This window comes from Manis javanica, chromosome 1 (genome assembly GCF_040802235.1).
Source record: "Manis javanica isolate MJ-LG chromosome 1, MJ_LKY, whole genome shotgun sequence".
Taxonomy (NCBI): Eukaryota; Metazoa; Chordata; class Mammalia; order Pholidota; family Manidae; genus Manis; species Manis javanica.
The window spans coordinates 192,285,280-192,311,850 of NC_133156.1; the positions used below are offsets into that span (position 1 = coordinate 192,285,280).

At 44.2% G+C, this 26,571-nt stretch overlaps 1 protein-coding gene across 6 annotated transcripts in view; it reads left to right on the forward strand.

Moving 5' to 3' along the window:
- Positions 1–8,910: 8,910 nt before the first annotated feature.
- The window catches only part of BCL11A (BCL11 transcription factor A), a 97,300-nt gene continuing 79,639 nt past the window's right edge, over positions 8,911–26,571 (forward strand). Inside the window, exons 1-2 of one of the 6 annotated variants that reach the window (XM_017666658.3) lie at positions 8,911–9,392; positions 16,167–16,496. In XM_017666658.3, the coding sequence (XP_017522147.1) occupies positions 9,338–9,392; positions 16,167–16,496 (385 nt within the window). In that variant the 5' untranslated portion in view covers positions 8,911–9,337. The other 5 variants (XM_073212865.1, XM_017666662.3, XM_017666660.3 and 2 more) reach the window with 5 other exon arrangements.

Genomic DNA, 26,571 nt, shown 5'->3' on the forward strand with positions numbered 1-26,571 from the left:
CCAATATAAGGCTCTGTGAGCCTTGTGTCTTTCAAATGAGAACCAGATAGAAAAGGACTTGATATTTAAAGAAGGTGGTATCTGGAGAATCAGTCTCCAGAATTAATCTCTCAGAGTTATTCTGTGTTACAATGTACTTAGATTTGGGCTCTGTGAATATTTTACTGCATTTCAAAATCTGAGAAGTGAAAACAAAAATGACATTTTATCTATGGTAGATAGGATTTTGAAGTTCCTGGGATCCTAAGTGGGCCACTTTGTAAGCCTTTATTCATGTACCAGATGTTTTCCTAAGGTCCTACTCTGTGCTGAGGGTGGAAAAAGATGGAAATGACAGAGGTTCTGCCCTATATGCACTGACAATCTTGACTTGAGTCAGGCAGTGGCTTTTATTACATAAGTTACTATATGAAATATACACAGACATGCAGTTGTTTTCCCCCAGATGGACTTGTAGATTATAATGTGTAGATTAGATAACAATGCAAATGGCCCACACTTCTTAACCATTTAAAAAGTGATATCATGTAATTTTTTCACTGTGTATGTATCAGTGAGCAGATTTAGGTCTTCTTCACCTGCAGCAGCAACCAAAAATGTATTTGTGGAATTCATTCCTTGATTCAACAAATGTATTAAATGCCTACTATGTGTTGGAGAAGTTAAACAATGTCATTTTTAAAGTGATACATTCACAAATGCAGGCTAGAAACTCTATAATGTTGCCTACAAGACAAATCTAGTACAGAAAGCTCATTTCTCAACTAGTTAAGCTATTTAATATCATCATAAAAATGGAAAACAGTAGATTATCACAGATATCCATGACCAAACCTCATTATTTACCAATCTCATTTCTGGGAAACCAGGTTCTTTTTCTAGAAAGTAAAAATCTGGTGTTAGAAGTGACCAGGGCTGTGTTCCCTCAAACAGGCCCTTGCTAAAGGCTCAGAACTATTCAAATCAACCGTGTGAAGTCAGGGCTATTACATAAAGTGAGGATAACAGTGTGCCTCTCTGTGGCTTTGTTATACGTGGCATGTGGCTCATGAACTTTATGTGACATGCTTATGCCTGTGTATGTGTACCCTAGTGCCTTGAATGTGAAAGCCATCTAAGAGCAGGGACCACGTCTCATGTCTTCCCAGTGAGGTGCTCCATAAAAAAAAAAAAAAAAAAATTTTAGGACCAGATTCTTCTTTTATGGGAACCTAGAGGCTTCAATAACTAACCTTGTGCAAGGGATTTTTTTAAAGAGATAGAAAGAAAACAGGCAAATTATACACAACTGGAATGGGAGACTGTAGAGATTTGTTTACCCACTACCAAGCTGCCAAAGAAAGATAAAATAGGAAGAGGCATTTTCTACCAGAAAAGTTCCCTTTGCTGAATTTGGCAGGAAAAAAAAAATACTGATGATTAACTGTCAGGTGAATAAGGTGTCTCAATTTCTGGGAAAGGGACCAGAATAGCCCCAGCCATTCAGTGGTCTCTGGGAATGACAGGCAGTCATCTGGAGTGGCTGTAGGGTAGGCTTCAGGGGGGTTTATGAGCAACTGGCAGAGAAAGAACTTGAGCCTGGTGACATGTTTTGAAGACTGCTTCTCTTTTGTTACCTAGCTAATTTCAGAGGAGACCAACTAAAGCTATTGTGAAGTGAGTATTTTTCCAGGCTATATGGTATCAATGGCCTGATTTGGTGGTCTGATTTCAGTCAGGGAGAACAGAAAAAAGGAACTGCTCTTCTTCTGTAAGTGAAAAGGTTTCTAAATGCTGACATGGGTGCTACCCAGTCCTTGGTGGGTCTTTCCCTTCGAAGTCAGTGACCTTAGGGCCTGCCAACAACACTCAGCCAAAGGCCACACCTTGGTGTGTATGTGGGAAAGGTACAGGGCAGCATGCATTTGAAAACTTCATTTTAACTTGTCTACCATCTGATCTTTAGGGAATGGCTTTTCTAAAGCAACAAGAGTTGGAGAAACAAGGATTTGAGCTTTTTATCTTCATCTTTCATCTTACTTGTACTGCCCTCTGATGGACATGTTAACTAGAGAAACCACCCCACCCCCATCTCACACCTCCGCCATCATCATTACCAGTCACCAGTATCCCTACCACCACCGTCGGCAACACTGTCCCCTCCTTCACCACCACCATCACCAGTACCATTCTTGTTTTCTTTATGACAGACTCAGCATCAACCACATCATCACTCACATGAAGTATGTATTATGGTGGTAGTATACCAGGTTACTAGAACATATTTCAAAAATCTGGTTCATTAGATACTCCAAGGTAAATTCTTCATCAGTCTATCAATGATCAAAGTCAAGCAGAGAAATGTATGGTGTTCATGTGTAGTCTTTGTGCAGTTCAGTGCTGAGTCCACCATGCTAGTCCTTGCTCTCTGAACAAACCAAGTGATACCAGAAAAGCTACAAACTTCTGAAATAAGATTTTAATACCTCTTTTATTTTTACCACACAGTTGATAGTGGAGATTTGAGGAGCTTTGTTTTTCCTTATAGGTAAATTTACACTTTTTCATAAGAATGTGACAAGAATGTATATTTGTTTGTATATGAGGTTGCAACATTCCTTGATATATCCTGGTGATTTTAGTTCGTTGTTTCTCTGCCTCTGACTCTTTTTCTATATGTGTATGTATTATATATATATATTCTAGGGTAATAAAATAATAAAAACTTAGAATAACAGCAAAGAGTACTTGTTCAAATAATGGACTAACTGCCTATAAAATTTCCTTTTAGACAGTGAAGTCATAGCTAGAAGTTGACAATAAGACCATCTGAAACCACTAAAAGTCATTTCTGTGATGTTCTGTAAGGAAGGGAGGGAGAGAGGGAAGGAAAGGGGAGGGGAGAGAGAGAGATGGAGAGAGATCTCCAAAACTTCCTCAGCTGAGTTTTTCTGTCTTTTATAAAACAACTTCACATCTGGACTGATAACTTGAATTCCACCCACTGCCATTTAAATATCCCAACTTATAAACCTCTTAAACTTGAGGTTTATAATAGAAACACTGACAGACCCTTAACTATAGTGCCTCTATAGTAGTGAAAGCACAACTATTTCATTATAGCAGTGTCTGGCAGGGCTGCTATAATTAAGAGTCTGTCAGCATTTCCATTATAAACCCAAATTTTAAGTGGTTTTTAACTCACATTGTTTTAAATCACATTGGGCTGAAACTGGCTGTACAAAATGTCAGACCAGATGTGTGTGTGTGTGTGTGTGTGTGTGTGTGTGTGTGTTATGTTTCATTTTTTTTTCTTTTATTTATTACCCCCCCCCAAAAACAAATAGGTGAGGCTTGTGACTGGGTTTGAAAAACATGTATTGAAAAATTACTCCCTTGTTAAAAGCAAAAGATTCATGATGGGGGGGTTGGCACAAAGCATGTAGTTTGAGATATTTTTAATTTTTGGTTGTTTGATTGTATTTTTTTCCTTTAGAAGTGCTCTCATTTGGGAAACCAGATTTGTACCTATCTAAAAAGCAATGTTAAAAAAATGAATATTTTAATACTGGGTTCTTAATACTGGTTTATTTGGAAGATATTTGATAATATAGCCTGCTGGAGTATATCTGGCATTGCAGTCTTAATTTTCAGCTGTTGTGCTGTTTGGGATAATGTTCTTGAGCTCACCATCTTTGGTAGGAATCACTTTTAGGATAAGATACATTCTTACAAAGCATTGCCTGATCAAAGCCTTACTGGTCCCTGGGGTAAACTAACAGAATTTGGATGGTTATGTTGGTTTCATTTATGTGGTGATAGGATTCATTTACTTATTCACTCAAAAAACATTCATTGAGCATCTACTGTGCGCTAAGGATTGCACTAGGGATGTTTCTAGGGCAGTACATTGGACTGGTTTCATTGTCAAACACCGATGATTTTGATGTCAATGTTAGGGAGCTAAATTGAGTATTTTACCTAGCAGTGTTCAAAACAGAACTCTCTGCTGTCTTGAAAGGGGACTCTTACCTAAGTGGTGAGGCTACTTCTGTCCCGCTCCCCATATCTTATTGACTCTGCACACAACAGCCCAGTCTAGAAGCAAGTATAGGTTTATTTAGAGCAGATTCAGCTTTTTCCTCCCTTCTTTTCCTCCCTCCCTCCCTTCCTTCCTTCTCTTCCTTTCCACTTTCCTCTTCTCCCGTCAACCCTCTCTTCTCTTCTTTCTTTCTTTTTTTTTTGGACAGGACCATCTAGGTATGTGGAGTACAGCCTGTCAGCCAGCAAAGGATCAGGGAGCCTCCCTGGTGGAGGTGGTGGTGGGGTGGGGATGGGCAGTTTCAGTGCCTTTATAGAAGGTGTAGACGCTTCCCTCCAGGGGCCTCCGTAGGTCCCAGCCTCTGGGTCATGGGGAGTAGAGGAGGAAGGAATGTTATAGGAGTTAGGGGCTGAGGAGGCTGGGGAAAAGAGGGGACTGCGGTTCTTCTCACCTTTCAATTGAGGGTGCCCACAGAAAGCCCACCCCGTTCCTCAAACACAGCCCCCTTTATTTTTTTTTAAATTATTTTTCCTTTGTCTTAACAACACCCTAGAACTCCCATCCTCAAGAACCCCAAATGCAAAACCTGTAAGTGTGGAATCCAAACCTAAGTTTTGTTTTTATGAGGAGGACTGCCCATTCTCTATTTTCTCAACTGCCAATAGGGAGAGAGAAAAAAAAACGATGAAGCTAAAATCAAGGTGGGGCCGATCGAATTTTTAACCATTTATTCAGTCATTCATTTATCTTTAAATCTGTAAAGGTGTTTCCCCCTAAAGGCAGACAGTGAATACTGTACTCTAACCTTGTAGTTTCCACCGAGATAGACCTTTTAACCCTTCATTCTCCAGCTCAGCCCGAGTCCTCTGCGCGGGGCGATCCTCCGCTGGAGGGCTGGGACTGTATTAAGCCTCCCTCTTGGAACTGTTTGTTGACCACATTCACGTTCAGAGCCCTGGAGCTAAAAGCACTTTACACCATAAAATAAAAGCACTGTCTTTTTTTCTAAAAGGTTACGTCTGGAGGCCACGCGGCTCATACTTCATACCGAAAACTACTGAAAGGACTATGAAATCCTCTATGATTTACACTCTCTCACTGCATTAGGGTATAGATCTACTCGACTCTAAAAATACGGTGGGTTTCTAACCGATGTGAATATATGTGCATTATTTCAGAAAGTCTGTTAGAAAACTTGTCAACACATTATAAAGCATAAACCAGGACTTGGCTATTAAGTACGGAGATCAGAGGCAGAATATATACTGCAGGAAGTCTTGGGGAGTCTCCTCCACGGGCAAGATAAAAAGGGAGGAGGGGAGAGGAGGGGTTGTCTGTAGGCCTGGAGTTTACATGCAATGTCGTCACCAAAGGTTTGGGAAAGGGCCCACACAGCCTAACTAGACCCTCCGTGGAATCAGCAAAGGTTCTTTACCTCCATATGAAGTTAACTGAATAGCCAGAATATAATTTTAACATTGTCATAATTTATTACTTTCTCAAAGCCACTTTTGGAAAGGTAAATATACTTACTGTTTCTCCATCTCCAAGTGTATGCTTTTAAGTGACCTTCCACCCCTCTACAAAACCACCTGCATTATTAATCAATACTTATGCAATATTTTTAAACCTCTTAAAACAACACATTTTTATTTCTTTATAACACCCATACAAACTCCCCCTCTCCCCTCCCCCCACCGTTGGATGATTTAGCAAACATCCAGCAGCAATGAGGAGAGGCCATCACTGTAGGGGCAAAGACGAAGGACCCAGGGTGGGGTCTGCGACAGGAGGGATCAAATGCCACCACATACGCCTTGGTTTTCTGGACTGGGTAAAACCAAGGCTGGGGGATGGGCAGGAGGGGAGGGCAGTTCCTATTTCACTCTGAGCATTTTATGATGGTGAAATGAACTATATGTAAATGGTAGAAAGTTGCTGCTACCTCTCCACTGGCGCTCAGGGAAGGCAGCTGCAAAACTGGGTTTTTAATGTGTGTTTTAAGATGTGGTTTTGGAAGGAACCCCCTGGAATCTGAAACAAGTGCAATAATATAGCAGACCTACTTGTAACTAAGTGCTTAATTTCCTATGATTTTTTAAAAAAAGAAAATCAATAAAATGTTGCCAGTTATTTATTGGAAATAACCACAGATAGCGGCCCTGATAGGGTGCCGGTTTTAGAGAGCACACAATTGTGTAATGAATTGTAATTCAGAATACTGTTAAATGTGAACCACAGAACCTTTCAGAGGTAATAAAGTCATTACTTTTTATACTACAGCCAACCCTGAAAAGCTTTATACACCCCATTATATATAAATCATACATATATATTTCCCCAATACACATTTGCCCATTTATATACCTTCTCTCTACATGGACTTTTATGGATGGATGGAGGGGAAAAATATTTAAATTTGAAAAGCTTGGTTCTGAAAGAATCTGACTCACTATTGTTACCTGAAGGGGCTTTAATTTTATTATTTATTTGTCAAAGGCTTTGCATTCGCACTTTCTTCCTCCCTCTCCTCACCTTCCCACCAACCATTCTTCTCCATGTCCAGTCCCCCAACCCAATACTGCAATGACATTGTTTGGTTTGCTCTAGAGCTAGTTTAACAATACACAAAACTAAACAGTGCAAGGGAAACGCTGACCTGCTCTGAAGAATTCATGAAAAAGGGGAAATGGAATAACACATAGGCTACAGAGCTTTACAGTAAGTGAATCTTCCTGCTTTTTAAACAGGATTTGAGTTTTTTCCACTCAAACTGGAGGGAAACAGGAACAACAAGCCACGTTTACATCAAGTCAGTCCAGCCCTCATTCTCCTGGTGCTGAGCATCAAAACCTCTCCTTCTTTCTCAGAGGGACCCGAAGCTTCGGCGAGCTATGCAAGCCGGTCATTTTATAATAGGATTGAAACTTTACTAGGACAATACATGAATAAAAACAGCCGCTTGCGGGTGCGACTGGGAGGTGGGGCGCGCGTGCAAGCCAGGGGCCCTCTCTTAAAATAATAAAGCCCCCAGCCGGGTGGGTGAATTTACGAAAACGACGTCCCTTAGACTGAGGAGGGGAAGAGAAGCCCCGAGGGGTTGTGGAGCCTCGTGGAGGAGAGGGAAGGTAGGCTCCCGTCTGCAGACACACACGCGTCCACCTGCAGCCTGCAGCCTCCCGGGCCGAGGCGACCCGCCTCCGCCCGTACCCTCCGCGCCTAGCTGGGACAGGAGCCCGTTTCCCTCTCCCCCTTCCCTTCCGGATTTGGAGTCGCAGCGCGGTCTAGGCGGCGGCGGCTACCGGGCGGCGCAGGCAGGCAGGGAGGCTGGGAGGCAGGAGGCGCCGGGTACTTTGCAGGCACGTTTCTGAATAAACTTTCCGATCGCAGGGGGTGCTGTTGCCGTACATTTACGTAAAACTGAAAGTATCCCACGCCAGAGTGAAGCCCGCTTTTTGACAGCGGCAGCGTGTGTGCGCCTGTGTGCATTAAAGAGACAGAGGTTTATTTCCAACAGGTCTTGCCTAATTTCCCAGGAGCGTCTGCAGAAAGGCCAGAGGGCTGCGGGTTCCAGGGTGTGCACCTTGGCACGGGGCACCCGGGACGCGGCGCTGACCCGGGACGGCCATCCCACCGCCGTGGCCTCCCCGCCGCCTTTGCAAGCCAGTCGCTTGCTCTCCATTCCCCATTTTCTTTCCCCGGGTAACAGCACAGCAGTAGTTGCGCTGTGCCCGTAAGAAACATTTTCTTTCCGTTCCTCTGTGCATCTGCAGTCGCTCTGTAGTGGTTGGGGGTGTGTCCTTCCCTGGGACCTGGCTCGAGGATCTCCCGCGGCGCGGGAGCACGTTCCCAGGGACTGAAACTCCCGGGACTGCCCGTGCTTTGTCCTCTGGCCCGCGGCCGCTTGGTAAAGCGGACGCCGCGGCGCCTTCCTCGCCCTGGGCCCGGTGCTCCCCTCCGGGGGCGGGAACGTGCCCTGAGTTTGGCTCCTTGTTCTTTATTCCTTGGCCTCTCTCTTTCCGCGACCCATGGGGGCCTGGACTCCGTGCTTCTAGTTGCATTCTGACCCAATTGCTTGTCGGGGCGCTCAGATCCCGCGTCCCCAAGCTCGGCCTTGGGGGCGCGTCCCCGGCTCTCCAGCCCGGGCCTCCAAGCCTCTCTTGCCGGTTCTCCCTCCCTGCAGGCCGCCGAGTCTCCCGGAGGCCCTGGCGCTGCCCTTCCGGACCCGCAACCCTCCAAACTTGGGCTGGACTCCGCTTCGCCGCGCACTCCCTCCCTCCTTCCCTCGCCCGCTGCAGAGCTGTAACTTGGGAGGCTCAGCTCTCAACTTCGGGTGATTTTTCTTTGCGATCCTCTCCTCGGGCAAAGTTTCCCTAGTGCAGCCCTGGGCTCAGGGCTTTCACTTCGGCCCCGTCGTCCGCACGCTGGGAGCGAGCGTTGCCGCGGCGGTGGTGAGGGGAAGTGGGTGTGCGCACGGAGGAGGGTGTCCGGGAGCAACTCTACCTGGCTTCCCTCCGCCCGCGCTTCCCCGGACCCGGGCTGCAGCCTCCCCATACACTTTTTCTTTCTTTCTTTTTCTTTTAAAAAAATACTCTCTCATTTTAGGGTCCGCATGCGGGGTGTATGGGAGGGGAGCGGTCGCATGGCCTGCCCCCGCCGCCCCCGCCGCCCCTTTCTTCTCTCAGCCACGCCGCCGCCTCGGCTCTCGCTGCGGCCACTGGTGAGCCTGCGGCCCCAGCGCCCCCTCCTCTCCGCCCGCCCCTCCCCCGGGGGCCGCGTCTGGCGTCTGAGGAGCCCCCCGCCCCGCACCTCCCCCGCCCCACACTGGCCATTGGCTTGTCCTGGTCTCTTTTTCATGTCCAGCCCCTGATGTGTGTCCATTGGTGTGAGCTTCCCCTTCCCTCCTCCCCTTCTCTCCTGCTCGCCCTGCCCATGTTTTGTGTGTCTCTGTCCATCCAGACTCCTGACGTTCAAGTTCGCAGGGACGTCACGTCCGCACTTGAACTTGCAGCTCAGGGGGGCTTTTGCCATTTTTTTTCATCTCTCTCTCTCTCTCTCTCTCTCTCTCCCCCTCTATCTCTCCTCTCTCTCTCTTTTTTTTTTTGCTTAAAAAAAAAAAGCCATGACGGCTCTCCCACAATTCATCTTCCCTGCGCCATCTTTGTATTATTTCTAATTTATTTTGGATGTCAAAAGGCACTGATGAAGATATTTTCTCTGGAGTCTCCTTCTTTCTAACCCGGCTCTCCCGATGTGAACCGAGCCGTCGTCCGCCCGCCGCCGCCGCCGCCGCCGCCGCCCGCCCCGCAGCCCACCATGTCTCGCCGCAAGCAAGGCAAACCCCAGCACTTAAGCAAACGGGAATTCTCGCGTAAGTAACCCAATAATAGTAATAATAATTATTAATAATCACGAGAGCGCGCAAGAGGGGAAGCTAGAGCGAGGGGGAGAGAGGGGTGTGTGCATGCATTTTAAATTTTTTTCACGAGAAAAACCTCCGAGAGTCGGTATAAAAGAGATTAAAGGGAGAAGGAAAAAAAAACCCTCATCCCATCCTGAACCGTAGCCATATGTACACTTTGGGGATAGCACGCACCTTTCAATTTTATTCAATTTTACAAAAATTTGACTCCTCCTCTTCCCTACTTTCTACAGCTTTATTTTGCTTTTCGAGAAGGAATGCATTGATTTCCCCTCCAATTTTGCAAAATAATGAACAATGCTTTAGATACGGACAACTCTCCTGCAAACCGAGGGAAAGGAGCTGGAGGGCAAAGGGGGGTTGCCTCCACTCACCGAGGGAAGGAAAACGGTGGTGGTGGTGGGGGGAAGGGAACCCAAGCCCCAAAACAATTCCTAGGGAGAAAAAAGGTGAGACTGGCCCTCGGACACCGGTGCGCTCACGGTCAAGTGTGCACAAGGAGGAAAGTAGTCATCTCCACAATAGTGAGAAAGTGGGATTGTGGGAGGGGGGTGCCCCCGGCACACTAGAGTCCGCCGAGTGTGGTGAGGGGCCGCGGCTGCAGGGATTGCCGGGCGACTGGGGAGGACCGGAGTCGCGGCCGGCGCTGCAGCCTTTTGTTCGGGCCGAGATGGGTGTTTGTCCCGCTGCCTTTTGTGCCGGCTACTCGCGCTGGTCCTCATGCGCCGCCGCCGAAGGGCAGGAGCCAGGGCCGGGGGCGAGCGGGAGAGGGAGGGAGGGCGCTCGGGCCGACGCCGCCTACCCCTCCCGGCAAGAACGCGTGCAAAATAAATAGGATAAAATAAAACCAAAATTAAAACAAGGCAAGAGAACGTAAAATATCTTGTCTCCAAACATAAGCTAGGCGCTCGGCCGGCCGTTTTCTGCAACGCTCTCCTTAGACTCCCCCCCTCTTAAAAAATCTCAATCTCTAATAGATGAAAAAACAAAACAAAACAATACCCCCCTCCCCAAAACCCCTTTAGTTCCAAACTTAGAGCGCCGGCGGCACGGAGAGGGAGCGAGGAACTCCCTCCTCTTACTATTTTTTGGAAGATTTTCAAAAAAAGTGGAAGTGGATTTTGATTGGGAAAAATCTCGTGTCTGAATGTTTACAAGCACCGCGTGTGCGGGAGCCTCCTGCCAACAAACAGACAGGACCAAGCGCGGCGCGGCAGCCCGGGAACAGGCGGTGGCGGCCGGGCCTCGCCGGGCCTCGCTGCGCCCCCGCCCAGCCTGGGATCGCCCACCCGCTGCCCGCTATCCCGCACAGCGGCAGGCCGTGCCGCGACTTCACGCCAACCGTGTCCACCGTCCCCCCCTTTCCCCCAGCACAATGCTCGGACCTCCTCCCCGCCAACCCGACTGCGAAATCGGCTGGGAGAAACTCCGCTTTGCAAAGCATTTATTTTGCACTGCAACTGAAAAAGCGTGTTCTGTCCCTCACGCCCCGCCCGCTCCCTCAACCCACCGCGGTCTCTAGTCCACCGCACCGGGCGGCGGAGAGGTCACCACGTGCTTTCCTTGACCCCCTCCCACTGGGTATGGCCACCAGTACCCTGCTCGCAAGCGTGGCCTGGCCAGGTTGGGGGTGAGGGGTGGGGGCGGGCAGGGGTAATAGTTTGCGTTTGGGGGGAGTTGGATCCTGGGGCTCAGCGCATCCCACCCTTGAGTTCTTGCCCTCTACCCCCGGCCTCATTCGGTCGGGGGCGGAGAGGGGTTCCTTGTGAGTCTATATAAGCTAGGGTGATGGTGGTGGCTGTCCTGGTTAACAGCATGCGCCCGGAAAGGCGGGCGGTGGGCACTTACGAAAGTTTGGCAGCCAAGTGAAAGAAAGGCGTGAGAGGGCCCATATCCCTTCCCCCTTCACTCAAAGCCCTTACTTTACTTTTTGATGTCGTTTTACAGGACCACCTACACCCAGTTATGTATTTTTTTTAAAGGGGGGTGCGCGCAGGGAATTGCATTTTTCACTGAGCGCTGGAACTTGTCACACACTTCGGAAGCTCCCCCGCCCCGGCACGTTACGGGGCCCTCCCTCTCCCCACCCCCGCGCATCCCTCCCTCGCCGCTCTCCCCCGCCCCCCACTTCCCCGGCCGCGCCGGATGCGGAGCAGACGCGGCGCGCAGCGGTGTGAAGTTACTGCCCGGCCAGGTACCGGCGGGAAGGAAGGGCAGTGTTCGCAGGACTCGGGAGAGCCGGACCCTTGTTCGGAAGGATGCGCTGGGGGGCTAAAAGGACGGACTGAGGCGAGCAGTCTGCGCTGCTTCTCTGCCTCCCCACCCGTCCCGGGGCCGCCTTGGGACACTCCAAACTGGGTGGGTTATTCCGCCTCCCGTTCTCCCGCCCCCAGTCCAGTGCGTGCTTTGGGTTAAAAGACCAGTTTGGAAGGGTGTGTGGGTCGCTCCTTTTTCATTTTCTGGGTGCGCAGAGAGGGTGGGAGCCATCCCAGTCTTCAGGACCACCCCCACCCCCACCCCCACCCTCTGTTTCTTGGGCTGAGTGAGCCACTCGGTCGCTAGGAGGCAGAACAAGATCAAGAAAGCTCAGCGAACTTGAACCTGTACCAAAGCCTCCCCCACCCGCTGCTCAGCGTTTCTCGGCTGGGGAGGGACGAGCTTTGCGAGGGTGGGGGTGGGGGAAACGGATGGTTAGGCAGAATTCCCTTTCTCCCCCAATCACCCCTTATGTCTTTGTTCTTCATTTTGACTTTAAAAATGCTTCGGCCCGGGCTGCGGAGAAGAGCCCGGGAGTGCAGCCGACATCCCTGTGTCCCGGCTCGGAGTGGGGTGCAGTTTTCGCTCTCTTTCAGGGCGGGCATTTTTGATAGGGAGGAAAGGGGAGAGCACGCTCTCGGGCTTCGGGGCCACGCCAAAGGGCGGGATCCGGAACGTTCGCATTGGTCTCTCCAGGTTCTCTTCTGCCCCTTTACCCCCGCGCCAAACACTGACCACGGCGGCCGCCCTGGGCTTGCAGGGCAGCTCTGCAGCCAGAACCCCGGCCCCCCCGCCTCCTGCAGCTCTCGTCTCGGAGCCCGAAATCACAATAGTAATAGTTATAATGATGCGGGCAAGCAGCGTCATTTAATAATGAATAACCGCTGCCGCCGCCGCCCTGCGCACACGGGTACGGGGAATTACGGGAGAAACGCATTTGCAGAGGTCTCCTAAAGTAAAAAGTGTGAGCCTATGGACACAGAATGAATGCCAGGACCCGCGCTTGGGGTGTGTGCGGTGATACTGAGACTGCACCAGGTTAACCAGCCGAGTTTTCCAAGCCTCATTTCCTACCTCTCCAACTGGCTGGCCCAGGGAACCGTCGTCACCCTGTGGCCGGGCTGGACAGGCGTGGAGGTGGGAGTCGGGACCCCTAGTTGTCCGCCGCTTCCCAGCCCTCGGCCCCGGGGCCGCCGCTACACGTGTTCTCAACGAGCGCGGCCGAAGCCTGCAGCCAGCACGCTGCTCGCTTTGTGCCTCATAGTCCCCGAGCCCAACTTCACTTTCTGCACAACACGCCCTGCCGGGCCTCCTGCACCAGGCCTGTCGCCCTTGCCTTCGCTTTTGTTTCTTTGCTTTTCCTCCGTGCATTTCAGCCTCGGTTTGCTTCTTTACCCTGCTAAGACAATCAAAGGGAAGGACTTGGAAAGCAAACTTGAAGGCTGATCTCCTTTTTCCTCTCCCCCTCCCCCAGCAGCCCTCGTTTCCCTTGCTCCTTCCCTACATTTCTTCTAAAGCTGTATTTAAAAAAAAATAATAAATTTATTACTTTGCAACTGCAGAGAGAGGAAAGAGACCTCAGTCAGTCGCTGGGGGCATTGAGACGCTCCAGTATGTCTTGCTGTTTGAACGTAGAAGCATTTTATTTTCTATTTCTTTCTCTTGTAGAGAATTCGCCGCTAATTATTATGATTTTTGCCCACTCCCTTCCACTTCAATCCTGGACTCCCCGCTTTGTAGCCGGAGCTTAGGCTGGAGCTTAGAAACGCTGGTATTGTGGGGGCGAAGGCGGATGGAGTTGAATTGAGGGAGGGGGTAAAATGGCTGAGGTTAGGAATGTTTTTAGGGAAAGAGGAATTTGCATTAAAATACAGAGAAATTATCAGATGCCCAGAAAGGAAATGTTGATTGCCACAGAGAAAAGATGGCAATGCAAATCAGTAGACTACACCAAGAGAATTGTATTTTCATATTTTCTTTGTGCCCCATTTCGTCTGATTTTTAATAATATAGCAGCAATAGTAAGAACACGTTTTGGTATTTCTCTGTACATTACTAGCCAAATGTTTTGCAAGGAGCCCAATGTGAAACGTATTTCATACATTAGGATATAATTCTTGTTAATTAGCAATAATTTACGTTAAGAGCATAGAAAATGTTGAGGTTACAGGTTTTTATATCTGTACATTTGATCATCTTGTTATTTTCAAGAACTTTGCCTCCTATAAAATTAATTAGGTGAAATGTGGAGGTGTAATCAGCAACCTCTGAATTACCACTTCATTTCCTGGTTTTGATTGTAAATCAGTTCAGTCACTACATTTAGAAGACTTTAACCAAGTCAGTTTTGTACCGCATTACCTTTAACTGTTTGCTATCTAGGAGAATACTTCCTTTTGCTCCTAAATATTTCCACTTTCAGAAATGTGACAGGCCTTGGGAATAAGAAAATGAATCACAACAGTGGAGTTTCAAAAAATGTTTTGTTTTTTTTTTTTGGCAAGAGTTTCACGTACTAAGTTTAATAAAATAAAAAATTTCCTGAGCCTTTCTGCAGCCTGTAAACTTCAGAGCTTGTAGTTAATGCTGAACAAAAAAGCCACATTTGTCAATGTGTGCTTAAAATCCTTAATTCAAGTAGCAGGGATCTTGGAGAAGGACTTCCCTGTTCAGTTCTTCACTTGGTCAAAATGAAAGCAAATGTAGGAGAAAAATGACATAGAGGCATAATGCAAAAGCACTTCCGTTTGTCTCCTTTTATTTGAAAAGTATGCATGTGTATTCTGTATTTATTTTTTGGTCAGTATATTGGGCAAAGAAACATAAGTGCTTACCTTGCTGTCTTTTTTAGTAGGAATATAACCTTCATATTACTGTGGTGACCTTATGTTAAATTAGGAGGAGTACCAGAGGCTAGAAATTATGACATGTCCTACTTGAGCACAGGTGCAGCTAGGCAGGGCTCTCTCAATATTATTTCACCCAGCACATCTGGGAGTTACTCCAGATCTTCCCCCTCAATATTCAGCCTGGGTAGGGTTGAAATAAATTTAACCTGAGTTCACTAGATTTTTGCACTTTATCAAAATCGGTTCCAATATTCTACACTCAAATTAAAATCTATTTTTTGATTCTCTGTGGCTTTAAGTTCATTAAATGTGAAATTGGCAGCTTGCTAAAGAAGGTCAGACTGATTAACTGTTTAAGACTTGTACATTTTCTTCTTCCGTTTTATTAACTGGCAGCATCCTGAATGTTTTGTGTTTTGTGATTTTTTTTTTTTCTAAGCATAAGATTTCAGGAGCAGAGACTTGCCAACTCTCTTTTCCCCTGGAAGGTCAAACAATGATAGAAGCTGGTCAATAGAAGCTAGAGTATTTTGGTGCAAAGTTGAAGAAAAAAAAGGAAATAGGAATGAAAGATGTATCTACCTTCTTATACCATCCACTGGTGATCATGTGTGCAGAAATAGTACCATAATGAAGCATTTTGGAGCTCATTCAGAAAATTAGTCAACTTTGACAACATTAGGTCAAGTATTTCAAGTTTAAAGAAAGGACTTCTCAGCCTTATTCTGAAACATGGCGTTTGCTTGACCATTCTGATTTTTATGTGAAGGGGCTACTAAGTGCAAACATGTTTAGAATATTTTAGGTATTCCTTTCTTCAGAATGAAAAAATGACTAATTGGCTTATTTTCTTAAGTACTCAAAAGTATCCCATTTAGCTAATGTGTCTGCGAAGATTTGCCAGTGAATTTGGTATTTCTTTGATTTTGTGGCACTGCTGAGAGTAAGATCAGAAGGGTTTTTGGCAGTGTGAATTATGCTGCGTTATGATTATTATTTAGATTCGTTTCACAGGTGAATGCAGTTTTCTTACTACGGCAGTGTAAATGTGGCACATTTTCTGTGTGATGTAGTAGCGTTCTAATTTATGAAGCTATGTTTCTGTACACTTAGGAATATATGCATTCACACACAAAGGGGGTATGTGTGTTTATGCACCTCTCCTCTTATTCTTTGGCACAATCGACAACTTAGTCTATAGGAAAAAGAAACAAATTTGGTTTCAGTTCATGTTTTTTACCAGTTTGGGGGGAGTAGTTATTATTTAAGCTTTATATCTCCTGTGTTAGCTATTTATTTAACAGTCACATTCTTTCTAAACTCACAAACCAGATACATTTGTAATGTATGTGTGTGTGTTGTTTTTCCTCTGGAGTATGCTAGTCAGACAGTTTTCTTTAAATGTATGATGATTTGCTTCATTGATAAATTTGCTTTCTTGTTGGTAATTCCCACATCCTTGTGCCTTTTAGGTGCTCACATTTTCTGGGTGTTCTATAGAGGAAACTAGAAACACTTTACATAATGTGGTGGGATGGAATGGGGTTGAGAATATATTTCCCTCTTTTCTCTCCTCTCTGGCACTCTAATAATTGTTCTTTTGTTTCTCCAACCACAGCCGAACCTCTTGAAGCCATTCTTACAGATGATGAACCAGACCACGGCCCTTTGGGAGCTCCAGAAGGGGACCATGACCTCCTCACGTGTGGGCAGTGCCAGATGAACTTCCCATTGGGGGACATTCTTATTTTTATCGAGCACAAACGGAAACAATGCAATGGCAGCCTCTGCTTAGAAAAAGCTGTGGATAAGCCACCTTCCCCTTCACCAATCGAGATGAAAAAAGCATCCAATCCCGTGGAGGTTGGCATCCAGGTCACGCCAGAGGATGACGATTGTTTATCAACGTCATCTAGAGGAATTTGCCCCAAACAGGAACACATAGCAGGTAAATGAGAAGCAAGGAGAAAAGCTGTTTGCATGTTTTCTTTTCATTTTCAGAGGTGCTGTAGTCAAGCACTAAGGAGTGGTGAAGTGCTTTCTGTATTTCTCCATGTGACTGTCCATGACAGCCTTGTAATGTTAAAATAATCATTCCTATTGCTTATGTCCAGTATACACAAAAATAAATATTTTCCACTTCATTCAGTCAGATGTAGGTGGAATAGGTACACAAATCTGATACTTTCTTTTTGGATCTGCTGATTCAGAATTTCTTTCCTCTTTTCTCCCTGTCTCATTTTTAAATGATGACCCTTAGTACATTTAGCCCAGTTTCCAATGTCCATTTCCAGCCTGGGTGACAAGTCAGAGGCAAAAGTGGACATGTAGGCATTTGAGTTCGACAAATGACCTGTGTGAGTCAGAATAACTGGCCAGGCCTCCCTAGGGGTGCAGATAGTTCTCAAGGCTTCCGGGAAGTGGGGTGGACTGGCAGGGCAGTTTGGAGGGGGTAGAAAGAGTTAACTGAGCTTCAGGGCTAGCCTTGGATCCATATTGGCTGTCAGCCGGTATGGGGCTGTAATTAAACACAGCCCCGTGGTGGGATGACACCATGACCTTGACTTTAAGATGCCATTTTCGACTGGCCAGGCCAGAGTAGAGAGGGCAGTTGCTGAAGCGCACAGACATGCTTACTCGAAAAGTTTAAGGGCATGTTGGAAATTTCAAAAGGTTGGTTTGACAGGAACGGCTGCTCCCTGCAGCCTGCCTCCTCAGCTAAATGATAAATGCTTCTCTGTGCTCTCTCTTGTCTCTGATGTGGTTTTGACAGATGTATCTTGATTTTGTTTGTGGTTTACACAACCACATGTCACCCTTACAAATGTCCAGTCCAGACTTCCACTGGATCTGCTGTAACACAATGTACAAATTCTCTGTGAAAAATACACAGACATATTCCACAGCTCTTCTTCCTTCGGTTAATTTTAGCAGAGAGATAGCTAGGTATGTGGGTTTCTCAGCAGCTCAAGGGAAAAGGAATTAACGACTAATAGAGGGACTTGAATCCCTACTGTAAGTGATAAACAACAACACTGTACAGTGACCCTTAAAACATTTTTTATGAAACAACAGTGATTTAACACATAAGATAAAATGACTGCAGATTCTTGTGGTGACAAAAATGCCATACATGTTAGTGGATCCCTGTTTTCTATTCCCCCCTGCCCCCTCCTCCCAATGAGGGAAGGTTTGTTCAGTTTTAGGAAAGATAGTGCATATAATCAATTAATTCACTGGAACTGGTCTCTCCCACCTAGTTTGACCACAAAGTTGAACTGTAGTAGGTCAGTGGTCCACAGAGAATTAAATGTCATATTATTTCTCCTATCCCCGTCTGGAATTTGATCATTAAAATCAAACGTGGCATTTTCTTTCTTGTTTAAAATCCTTCCTGCAATAATACTCAGATACTTTTCCTTTAGTGAAATGAGAAATCTACCAGGGAAGCTGCATTTACAAAATACTTTTCTTGAATCCCCCACATTTAGGTTAAGATTTTATCTCCCTTGCCTCCCAGTAGGGTATAGCAATGTCCATTTCCATGTGCTGTCTTGTGACTGGAAGGAAAATGAACAGAAGTGTAAGGCATGATTAATGAAGCAAGAGCAAGCGGAAGGGGATTTGTCGTCTTCGGAGATCCAAAGCCTTTCTAAATCACCAAATATGGAGTAACACTTGCGTGATGTAACATCGTATTTACATATCGAGCTGCTAGTTTAAAAGACAAAACACAGTGTCTGTCAAGCAAGAATTAAAACCACACTTCTCACTGAGGTCTCAAATAGGTTATTCAGCCCAGATTAACCAGCCCCCAAATTCTGTGCTTCTGTATTTAGAGGAGGAATCTAAAAGCTGTGGGGACGGCCATACAGTGAAGGCTTTTTGCTCTTGTAGTGAGTTGTGAATCTATGTAGGGAAGTAAAGCATATTTTCCTTGACTTTCTGGTTGTCATATGCTTTTTTTTTTTAAAGAACTATTAGAATAGCAGAGTCCAGAGAAGCCAAAAAACAAAAGCAAATTTAAAATATGCTCTATAGGTCTAATACAAAAATAATTTCACTGAGATGAAAAGCTGTGTAGGGTGTCTAAAATATTAAATGGGTGCACAAGTGCTGTGACCCAGGTGAGGTAAACCTTTCATGCACAAATAATTACAAAGCCTTGATTCCTTTCGTTGTGTTTAATCACCTGTTCCCACCCTGGAACTGGCTGACCATAAATAGTGTGGTCACATCTCAAAGTGAGATGTCAGTAACGAGAATCATGACTTCTCATAACTCACAGTAATGAATTAAGAGTTTCCTCTGGTGAAATTAACATTCTACCATTGCACATAAATTAAGATGTCCTGGCCCTCAGGTGCCTCTGAAGGGTACATTCTGGAAGAAGGCTGTGTATTACCAGCCTATTTTTCTCAAGCACGTCTTCACAGTTTCAAGTCTGCTTTTCTTTTTATGGTGAGGAAGGAAACAATAAGAGGAATCATTCAGTGGATATTTGAATTGTGTCACAAAAAGAAAGGAAAAGTGATGCTCTGTATTAGGAGGGAGATCTATTGATGAATCTCAAGAAGAATATGTTTGGCAACCACATAAAAGGTAGTCATTTAAGTGTGCTGTGTAAGGAAAAGCTTTATTAAAGTGATGTAAGTTGGATTGGAGCTCACTGTGTGCTCTGTGCCATTTTGTAGGCAGGAAGCAGGAATAAAACAGTGACAGATCTTCCTGAGATAAATAAAGCTTAGAATTCGGGGCTTTCAAATAGGAGGAGAAGGTAGAGTTCTTTAAATCTTCAGTAGAGTGGTATGCATTTTGAACATTCGTAGGCCTTTCAAATCTGAGTATTTTATAGAAAGGATGATTTTTTTTTTTACCTGGCAAATAGATAGGTATATGCCCTAATGCTTTACCCACGTACATGTGTTTACTACACACATATATGTTGATCAGATTGCTTTTTTTTCATTTCATTCAAATATTCAAAATATTGTGTGACTGTGATCCATTGAGACCCTTCAAAGAGTATTCCATTGAGACCCTTCAAAGAGTATTAATTTAACTGGAAATGAGCAGGTTATATTGTATGGGACCCAGTTCATCAATTGGTGTGTCAAATATCCACCATCAGCTATCAGTAGCCTTTGGCAGCCAGGGATTTTAATAGGGGTTTTGTTTTGTTTTCTAGTCTCATATTTTGTGATGGAGGAAATAGTCACTGAAGATTAGTGAATGTGAAACTGCTGTTCGTTTATAGAAAAGGCCAAAAAATATTATCCCACAGTGTCAGATTTGAGGTTTGGGCTTACTGCACATACAAATCTTTAAATTAGGGTTGGGCTGTCATAAAGTTAGCTCTTTTGAGAGAATGGGAGAAAATATGACAAGTCCTATAAAGTGGTAAAGTCTGTCACTGTTGATATACAACATTTTTTCTCATTAAAATCATGAGTATAGACATTTATATCAGGGTCTTTAAAAATTATTTGCCTAGACAACACACCTCATATCTAGATAATGACAGATAACTCTAATGAAGGAAGAAATACTAACTCAGAACAGAACCATATGAGCATGTTACTGAAAGGTAAATCAAGTATAATATACTTAGGCTTTTCCGAATTTAGAAAATCACCTTGTCTTTTCTTTCTGTACCAATTCTAATTCTTGCCTAGCTCAGACTGAACTGGAAGATGCATTTGTGCACTTCTCAGTGTGATTGTAAATGAGACTATACATTATAGTAATCTATCATGACTACTTCTTTTTCATTTCTCTTTATTTGTGTGATTCTGAATAAAACCAGTGCCTCCTAAAGTGAATTTTTAGCATGGCAGCTGAAAAAAACAACAAACATAAAAGCCCCCAACATACTGGTGAACATTTCATTTCCCTTCAGAATCCAGAGGATAGAGAATACTGTTTCCTAATTAGTATCTAGGATTTTCCCTGGGAGCCTGTGTTGGTGAGGCTACTACCCAAAGTCTCCTGGTCAGGAATCTGGGAGTCCTCTCTACAAGCTGTATTTGTAAATAAGACAGAGAAAGGTTGTGAACTGGCAGCTTGGATGTTTTGTCACAGTACAATGTCAGAGAAACTCTTTCTAAGACAAATTGTAAATAGAACTGTCACAGTGATTGCATGATTGAGCCGCAGAAGTGTCCTACAATTGTTGGCATTGTCAGAGGACTTTCGAAAGCTTAATTAAACAGTGGCCCGCATGGCTGCTAAATTTAGTTCGGAAAGCCAAAAAAAAAAAAAAAATCTAGAATGTGGAGGATCCCAGAGATCCCAAAGTTCTTCAGACATTACCCTTTTGGTGACACAGAAAAGATGCATTGTGCATTTTCCTAGTTGTCTTTTATAAATAATAGTGTTGAGAATTGGGCCACGTGATATGAAGATCATTCTGTGTGTGATGTGGAGATTGTGTTAGTTTTTCTGTCTCCTGCTGTTACAGACAGTTAATGTAAAAACAGCCTTTTATTGGAAACACAAATATGTATTCACTTCAAGAACAGGAGCAGAGGGGGAAAGTTTCCCTCCCATTTTCTGTGTTTATTCTGTGAAAGCTTAAAAAAACAGTGTTGTAATTTCTTAAATCACCCCATTCCTTGTTGTGCTGCAAGTTGTGCCTTTTACTTTAAAGGATCTGAAATCTGTTTTGCACACCTTCTCCTAGTGAATGTGGCATTTAATTGTGGAGCTGCCCATGGGCTGGAAAATGCAACTGGGTGTAGAAATGTGCAGGCAATGTCAGGACAGTGAGCCTTAAGCTCACGGAAGAGGCAAGTTGGATGCATATTAATGGCACATTTTCTAGTCCTGGAAAATCATTAATTTCACACTGCAGCCTCAATGTAGTTTGCTAATGTGGGAGGACTAAATTGGACTATCTAACAAATGTGCAAATACTAGGGAGGCATTTTTCAGAATTTCAGAATTTCTTAAGGAAAGAGTTTAATAAAGGAGAGTAAGGGGAATGGTGGCTTTGCACACTAGTCAGTGAGAAAGTTTGCCTTTTTTTGGGGGAAAAATATGAAATTTAACCAGAGTAGCACAGCAAGGGAGATGCACTGAGTTTGTGGCATTTGATGTTAATTTAATCTACTTTGGTTGGTCTGTTCACACACTTTGTTGTACAAAGAAATCATCTGACAAAATTTACCCCAATTCCAAGTCTGTTTTTACATACAGTAATACCAGCTTTGTGTAATAAAAGCACTTAGCATCAAGCTGGACCCAGCCTGGCACCTTGCCACTTTTTTAGCAAGAGATTTAATCACCAAGGATCTTTAGTACCTTTCTGCTTGTTCAGATTTCATTTGGGTCATGGTTATGTCAGCAGTGTTGTTATTACAAGGATTAAAAAAAAGATTTTAACTTAGTGCCCATTTTTATCTCAAATCAAGCAGGTTTTTATTGTATGTGTCAATTTGGAGGACATTAATAAAGTTCATAAAATATGTTCGGACTTTATAATTTAATGGCTAATGACTAATATTTTTATTTGTAGTACAAATAGAAAACTGGCTATTGTAGCCTTCCCTCCTCTGTTCTTTCCTCCTGCCCAGGTAAATAAGCATCCTGAAACTGCTTCTCCCCTTCACTTCCAGGGTATAGAGCTCTGGCCAATATCAGTAAATTTTACCTTTGTAATTTGCCATGTAGTTTTTACAACAATGACCTAATTAATTTGAGCACAAACCATATTATTGCTACCAGAGTCATTTCGTCACAAACTTAATTTCCAGGAAATGTAACCTGATGAATAAGAATGCTTTAGCTCTCCACATGTGCTCCTGGAGACCAGAGACAGATTAAAAATAATAATAAAAGAATGCCAATATTATTAAAGCCAGTATGCTGATGCCAAACTCAATTTGAAGCCAGTAAACATCAGACTGTATTTCTAATCAATTTTAGAATGTAACATATTCCATATTGGGTTCCCTGGAATTTGTCTCTCTGCTTTTTACTGGCCAGCTGCACTCCCTATGCATTTTTAAAACATTTCAGCAAAGGCTTTTGCTGTTCTTAGCAGGGTTAGTAACTTGGGGTCTATTTCTGAGCTCATTCGTCATTCTGTGATGGCGTTGAGTTAGGTTGGCAAGGGAGGGATTGGCAGCATGGAGGGTGGTGGGGTCGCTCCTGACCCCAGCAGGGAATAGGTGAGCTTCATTTGCCTTTACAATAGGCACACGGTTACTGCACCTTGGGGGAGCTCTCAGGTGTCGCTCAGATGGGTGCATGTAAATGCCCTGTCAGATGCAGAGCTGGAATATTAATGCTTCTTCTACCATCGCACCATAATAAAGCTGTACACAGCAAGCTTAATATGCAGCTAGTCTGGGGAATTGTGCAAACTTAGATAGCCCAGTGTGAACGACAGCAATGTAAAAATGCTCGATATGCCACAGTTTCCATTCTTGTTCTCCTTTGATCTATAGCAAAATGAAAACATCATCTTTTCCTCCTTGGAGTTGTCTCCCCAACTCTGCCACCTCCCAATCCACCACCAGAATTTTTTGCATGTGCTGGTATGGAGAAATGCAATGTAATTTGTTTCATATGGCTAATTACAGGCGTTTGAATATTTAAAATTTTAAATAGCCACAGTTCCAGCTTTTCCTGTTAAAAGTATGTGATTTGAACAAAGGGAGTACAGTGTAAATATTTGTGGTGATTTGCAACACCCCTTTTTCCCCGTTAAACACACACGCACACACGCAGACATTCAGTTTCAATCTAGTGCTGATTTAAAGCACTTCTGTACCTTTGTTTGTACTTCTTTTTTTATTTTTCTAACCAACTCTCAACTGGAACTCCATTAAAATATTTTACCATTATTTTCGAGTCCACTGTTGCTTGAGGTTTTAAAGAGGATTTTTATAATGTGTTCATTTAACAGAATCAACAGCTGTCAGAACCAGTTGTGGGAAATCCACAAAACATACAAAGAAAAATATACACGTTTCCTGAAACAAAACACTTGGAAAAATAAGCTGCCAAGAACTGGCAAATGAGAAGTTTGTAGACAGGGAACCGGAGTGTTTCATCTCTTGGTTCACCCTAGAGACTGATGTGAGCAGATCTGATGCAATGTTTCTAGAAGGTTTACCTGAACAGGTTGCTGTTGTGAGACAATCTCCCTGCCACAAGGGCTAGGCCAGCTATACCTCATCCTCTCTTCAGTCCTCCTTTTTTCTTTTTTGCCTCTTTAGATAGATAAAATACCAAGTTTGTGGAGTATTTAACAACAAATTATATCCTGTAAAGGTGAGATGTTCAGGTTTAAGCTTCCTGTAAAAGAGGTGAGAAGGCACCTCTCACACCCTTTTCCAGATAGGGTTAGCAGCTTGTTATTTGGAATCCGATCGGCCTGCCAGGGCATTCCCAGTGGGAACCTGAGCAGGCAGGCATGTTGATGAAGGGGATACCTGGGGACCTTTGGTCATTCACAATGAATTTCTGTTTGTATCTTCACTCTTGTTAGCGTTGGTGATAAACAATTACACCTACAATTTGATCTTAGTTTTCGCTGGGAGGGGGTGGTCCACTGATTAAGAACTCCCATTAAAATGAAGAATGGAATTACTATGAGACCTGCAAAGGTGCTTTCAACAGAGAACAGGTGCAGTTGTTACCTGCCTTCCTCCCCCCATCTATTTTCTTTTTCTAAAAAGAACTTTCTAAAAAACACAAGGAAGCCTCCTGCTAGGCATGAGGGCATTTAAATTTATACTCATCAGTTGTTCATTTTTCTTGATATGTAATGATGCATAAAAAGCTGCAAAAACAAAGGCACATCTGCTAATTTTTAGGGAAATAAGGTGTAGTTTGGATTATTCCTTTAGTTGGAACACAATGTTATATGCCATGTCTGATCTTCTGCATTTTAAATATGGAGATTCTCTTTGGGAAAAAAAAAATCTGAAGCATTTCCCTCTGCCAACTCAGGGGATACCATGATTTCATGATGTATTTACATTTAGGGGGCAGATCACAATGAGCCACTTACTGTTCATTTAGCCTCCCCCCAACAAATCTTTGAGTTCACAGTTGAAACAGTGCATTAACCAATGTTAAATTTTAAATCTCAGGAGTTTCTCTTTCCTATTCCACCCCATCCTAAGATTAAAACAAATTACTCTTTTACGTTTAAAAGTGAACATTGGCTACTGAAGAATGATTTAAAGGCTGAGAAAAATTTTAATCATAAATCGTAACCTTCTCATTTTATGTTTTTGTTATGTTAAGGGGAAAAAATCAATAAGGAAAAATTTAATTCTGATAAAGATACTCTTGGATCTTTGAAAACAACTGCTGTCCTTTTAACTAAAACATTTGAGCGGCTTCAAAGACTATGTATTTCTTCTGATCTTGGAGCTGTGTGACTAGTAGCAAGAAAGGGAAAAAAATCTTATTCTACATACAAGTGGATTGCTTAACAAGTCTGCACAGACACGTACTTGTTTGTACAATAGAGATAAAAATTCTTGTATAAAAATAATTCAGCTGCTGACAGCAGGCATTGTTGTTGGACCTGTCTTTTGTGCTTGTCCCAGCTCTGGGCCCTCTCCCCGCCACTATCTGTTGGGGCAGCTTGCTGCCTGCAGACTCCTGACCAGAAGTTAATTGCTATATATTAAACATATAGGTATTGCATCTAAAAAGGAGTATCTCAAGCCTTCATATATGCATTCCACTCCACTTTCAGATGTGATTGCGGCACTGCCAGTAGGGGGGTGGCAGGCAAAGGCTGTAATAGGGAAAAGGACTTGAAGGCAGTTAGGGGAAATTTGGCCTTCAAGTCCCATTTGCTCTGAAGTGTAGCATCGGTTTCTAAACTTTTGTTTTTAATCTAATTCTGATTTACTCTGTCACATCCCATATCAACCCTCATTGAACTCTACTCATGTAGAGTAACATTAGTGTCAAACAGAATTGGTCAGGACTATGGACCTGTGGCTCATACAGATGCTTGTGGATGCGGGTTCCATGCAGCTGTGCATCCTATTCTTTCTAATAAATGCTAAAATGTGGCATGTTTCTAAGCGGGGCCCGGCGATAAGAGAGCCGAGTAATCAGGGATAGTGCCTGAGGTCTGCTCCCTTTTGCCTCTCTCCCTTTTTACCTGCTTCCTTGATATACCTACCTTTCAGGTAAGATCCACTCTAGGAAAACATCTGAGGGTGGGGGCTGGAGAGAGAGAAGGATGGCAGAAAGAAGTTACTAGAATATTTTCTATGGGGGTTTGAACCCAATCACCAAAGCAGAGAGGCCTGTGGGCCCCGCAGTGGAGCAGTAAGCATGGGCACGTGGTCCTTTTGGAGCTGTTATTCTCAGGCTGACTTGAACACTTGCTGAGACAGGACTTCCATAGGCTTCCGTGACTTCACTTGGGCTGGGTGTTTGGGATAGAGGGAAAGGTGGCATTCACTGGGAATTCTGTCACAAGAATTTCTTAAATGTCATGAGGTTATTAAGGTGTGAGTGAGTTAAATTCTTCAGGCTGGTAATTGGGAAGCATGACAGTCCAAATTCCCACAACACTAATAAGTGGGGTGGGGTGGTGGTGGTAGGTGGACACCACAACTTCTGGAATGTCAGCTGATGTCTGCATGATCTGTTCCTCTTAGATTAAATGCTACCAGTGCAGGACATGGGGGAACCCCAGGAAGATAAATACCCAATGACAGGATTTTTCACTCCTCAGAAGGAAACCAGATCTTGCTCCTCTGCCTCGTATCCTCTCCTTTCTTGCTCTTTTCCCTTTGGGAGCAGAAACTTCTAAAATGAATGCCACTCCAAGCTGATGAAAAAGCTGTTTTTATACCATAGTGGCTGTTTACACAGGAGACTCAACTGGAGGGAAAAAAGGCTTTTTGGGAGGGTGGTGGGACTTGTGTTAATCTCTCTTGTCGGAGGACCTTGCAGTATTGCCTATGAGCAACTCGGGGCTGTTTTTGATAAATTACCATGTTTAGAGATAGGTTTGGCTCTTAAGGGCTTAGTTTTAT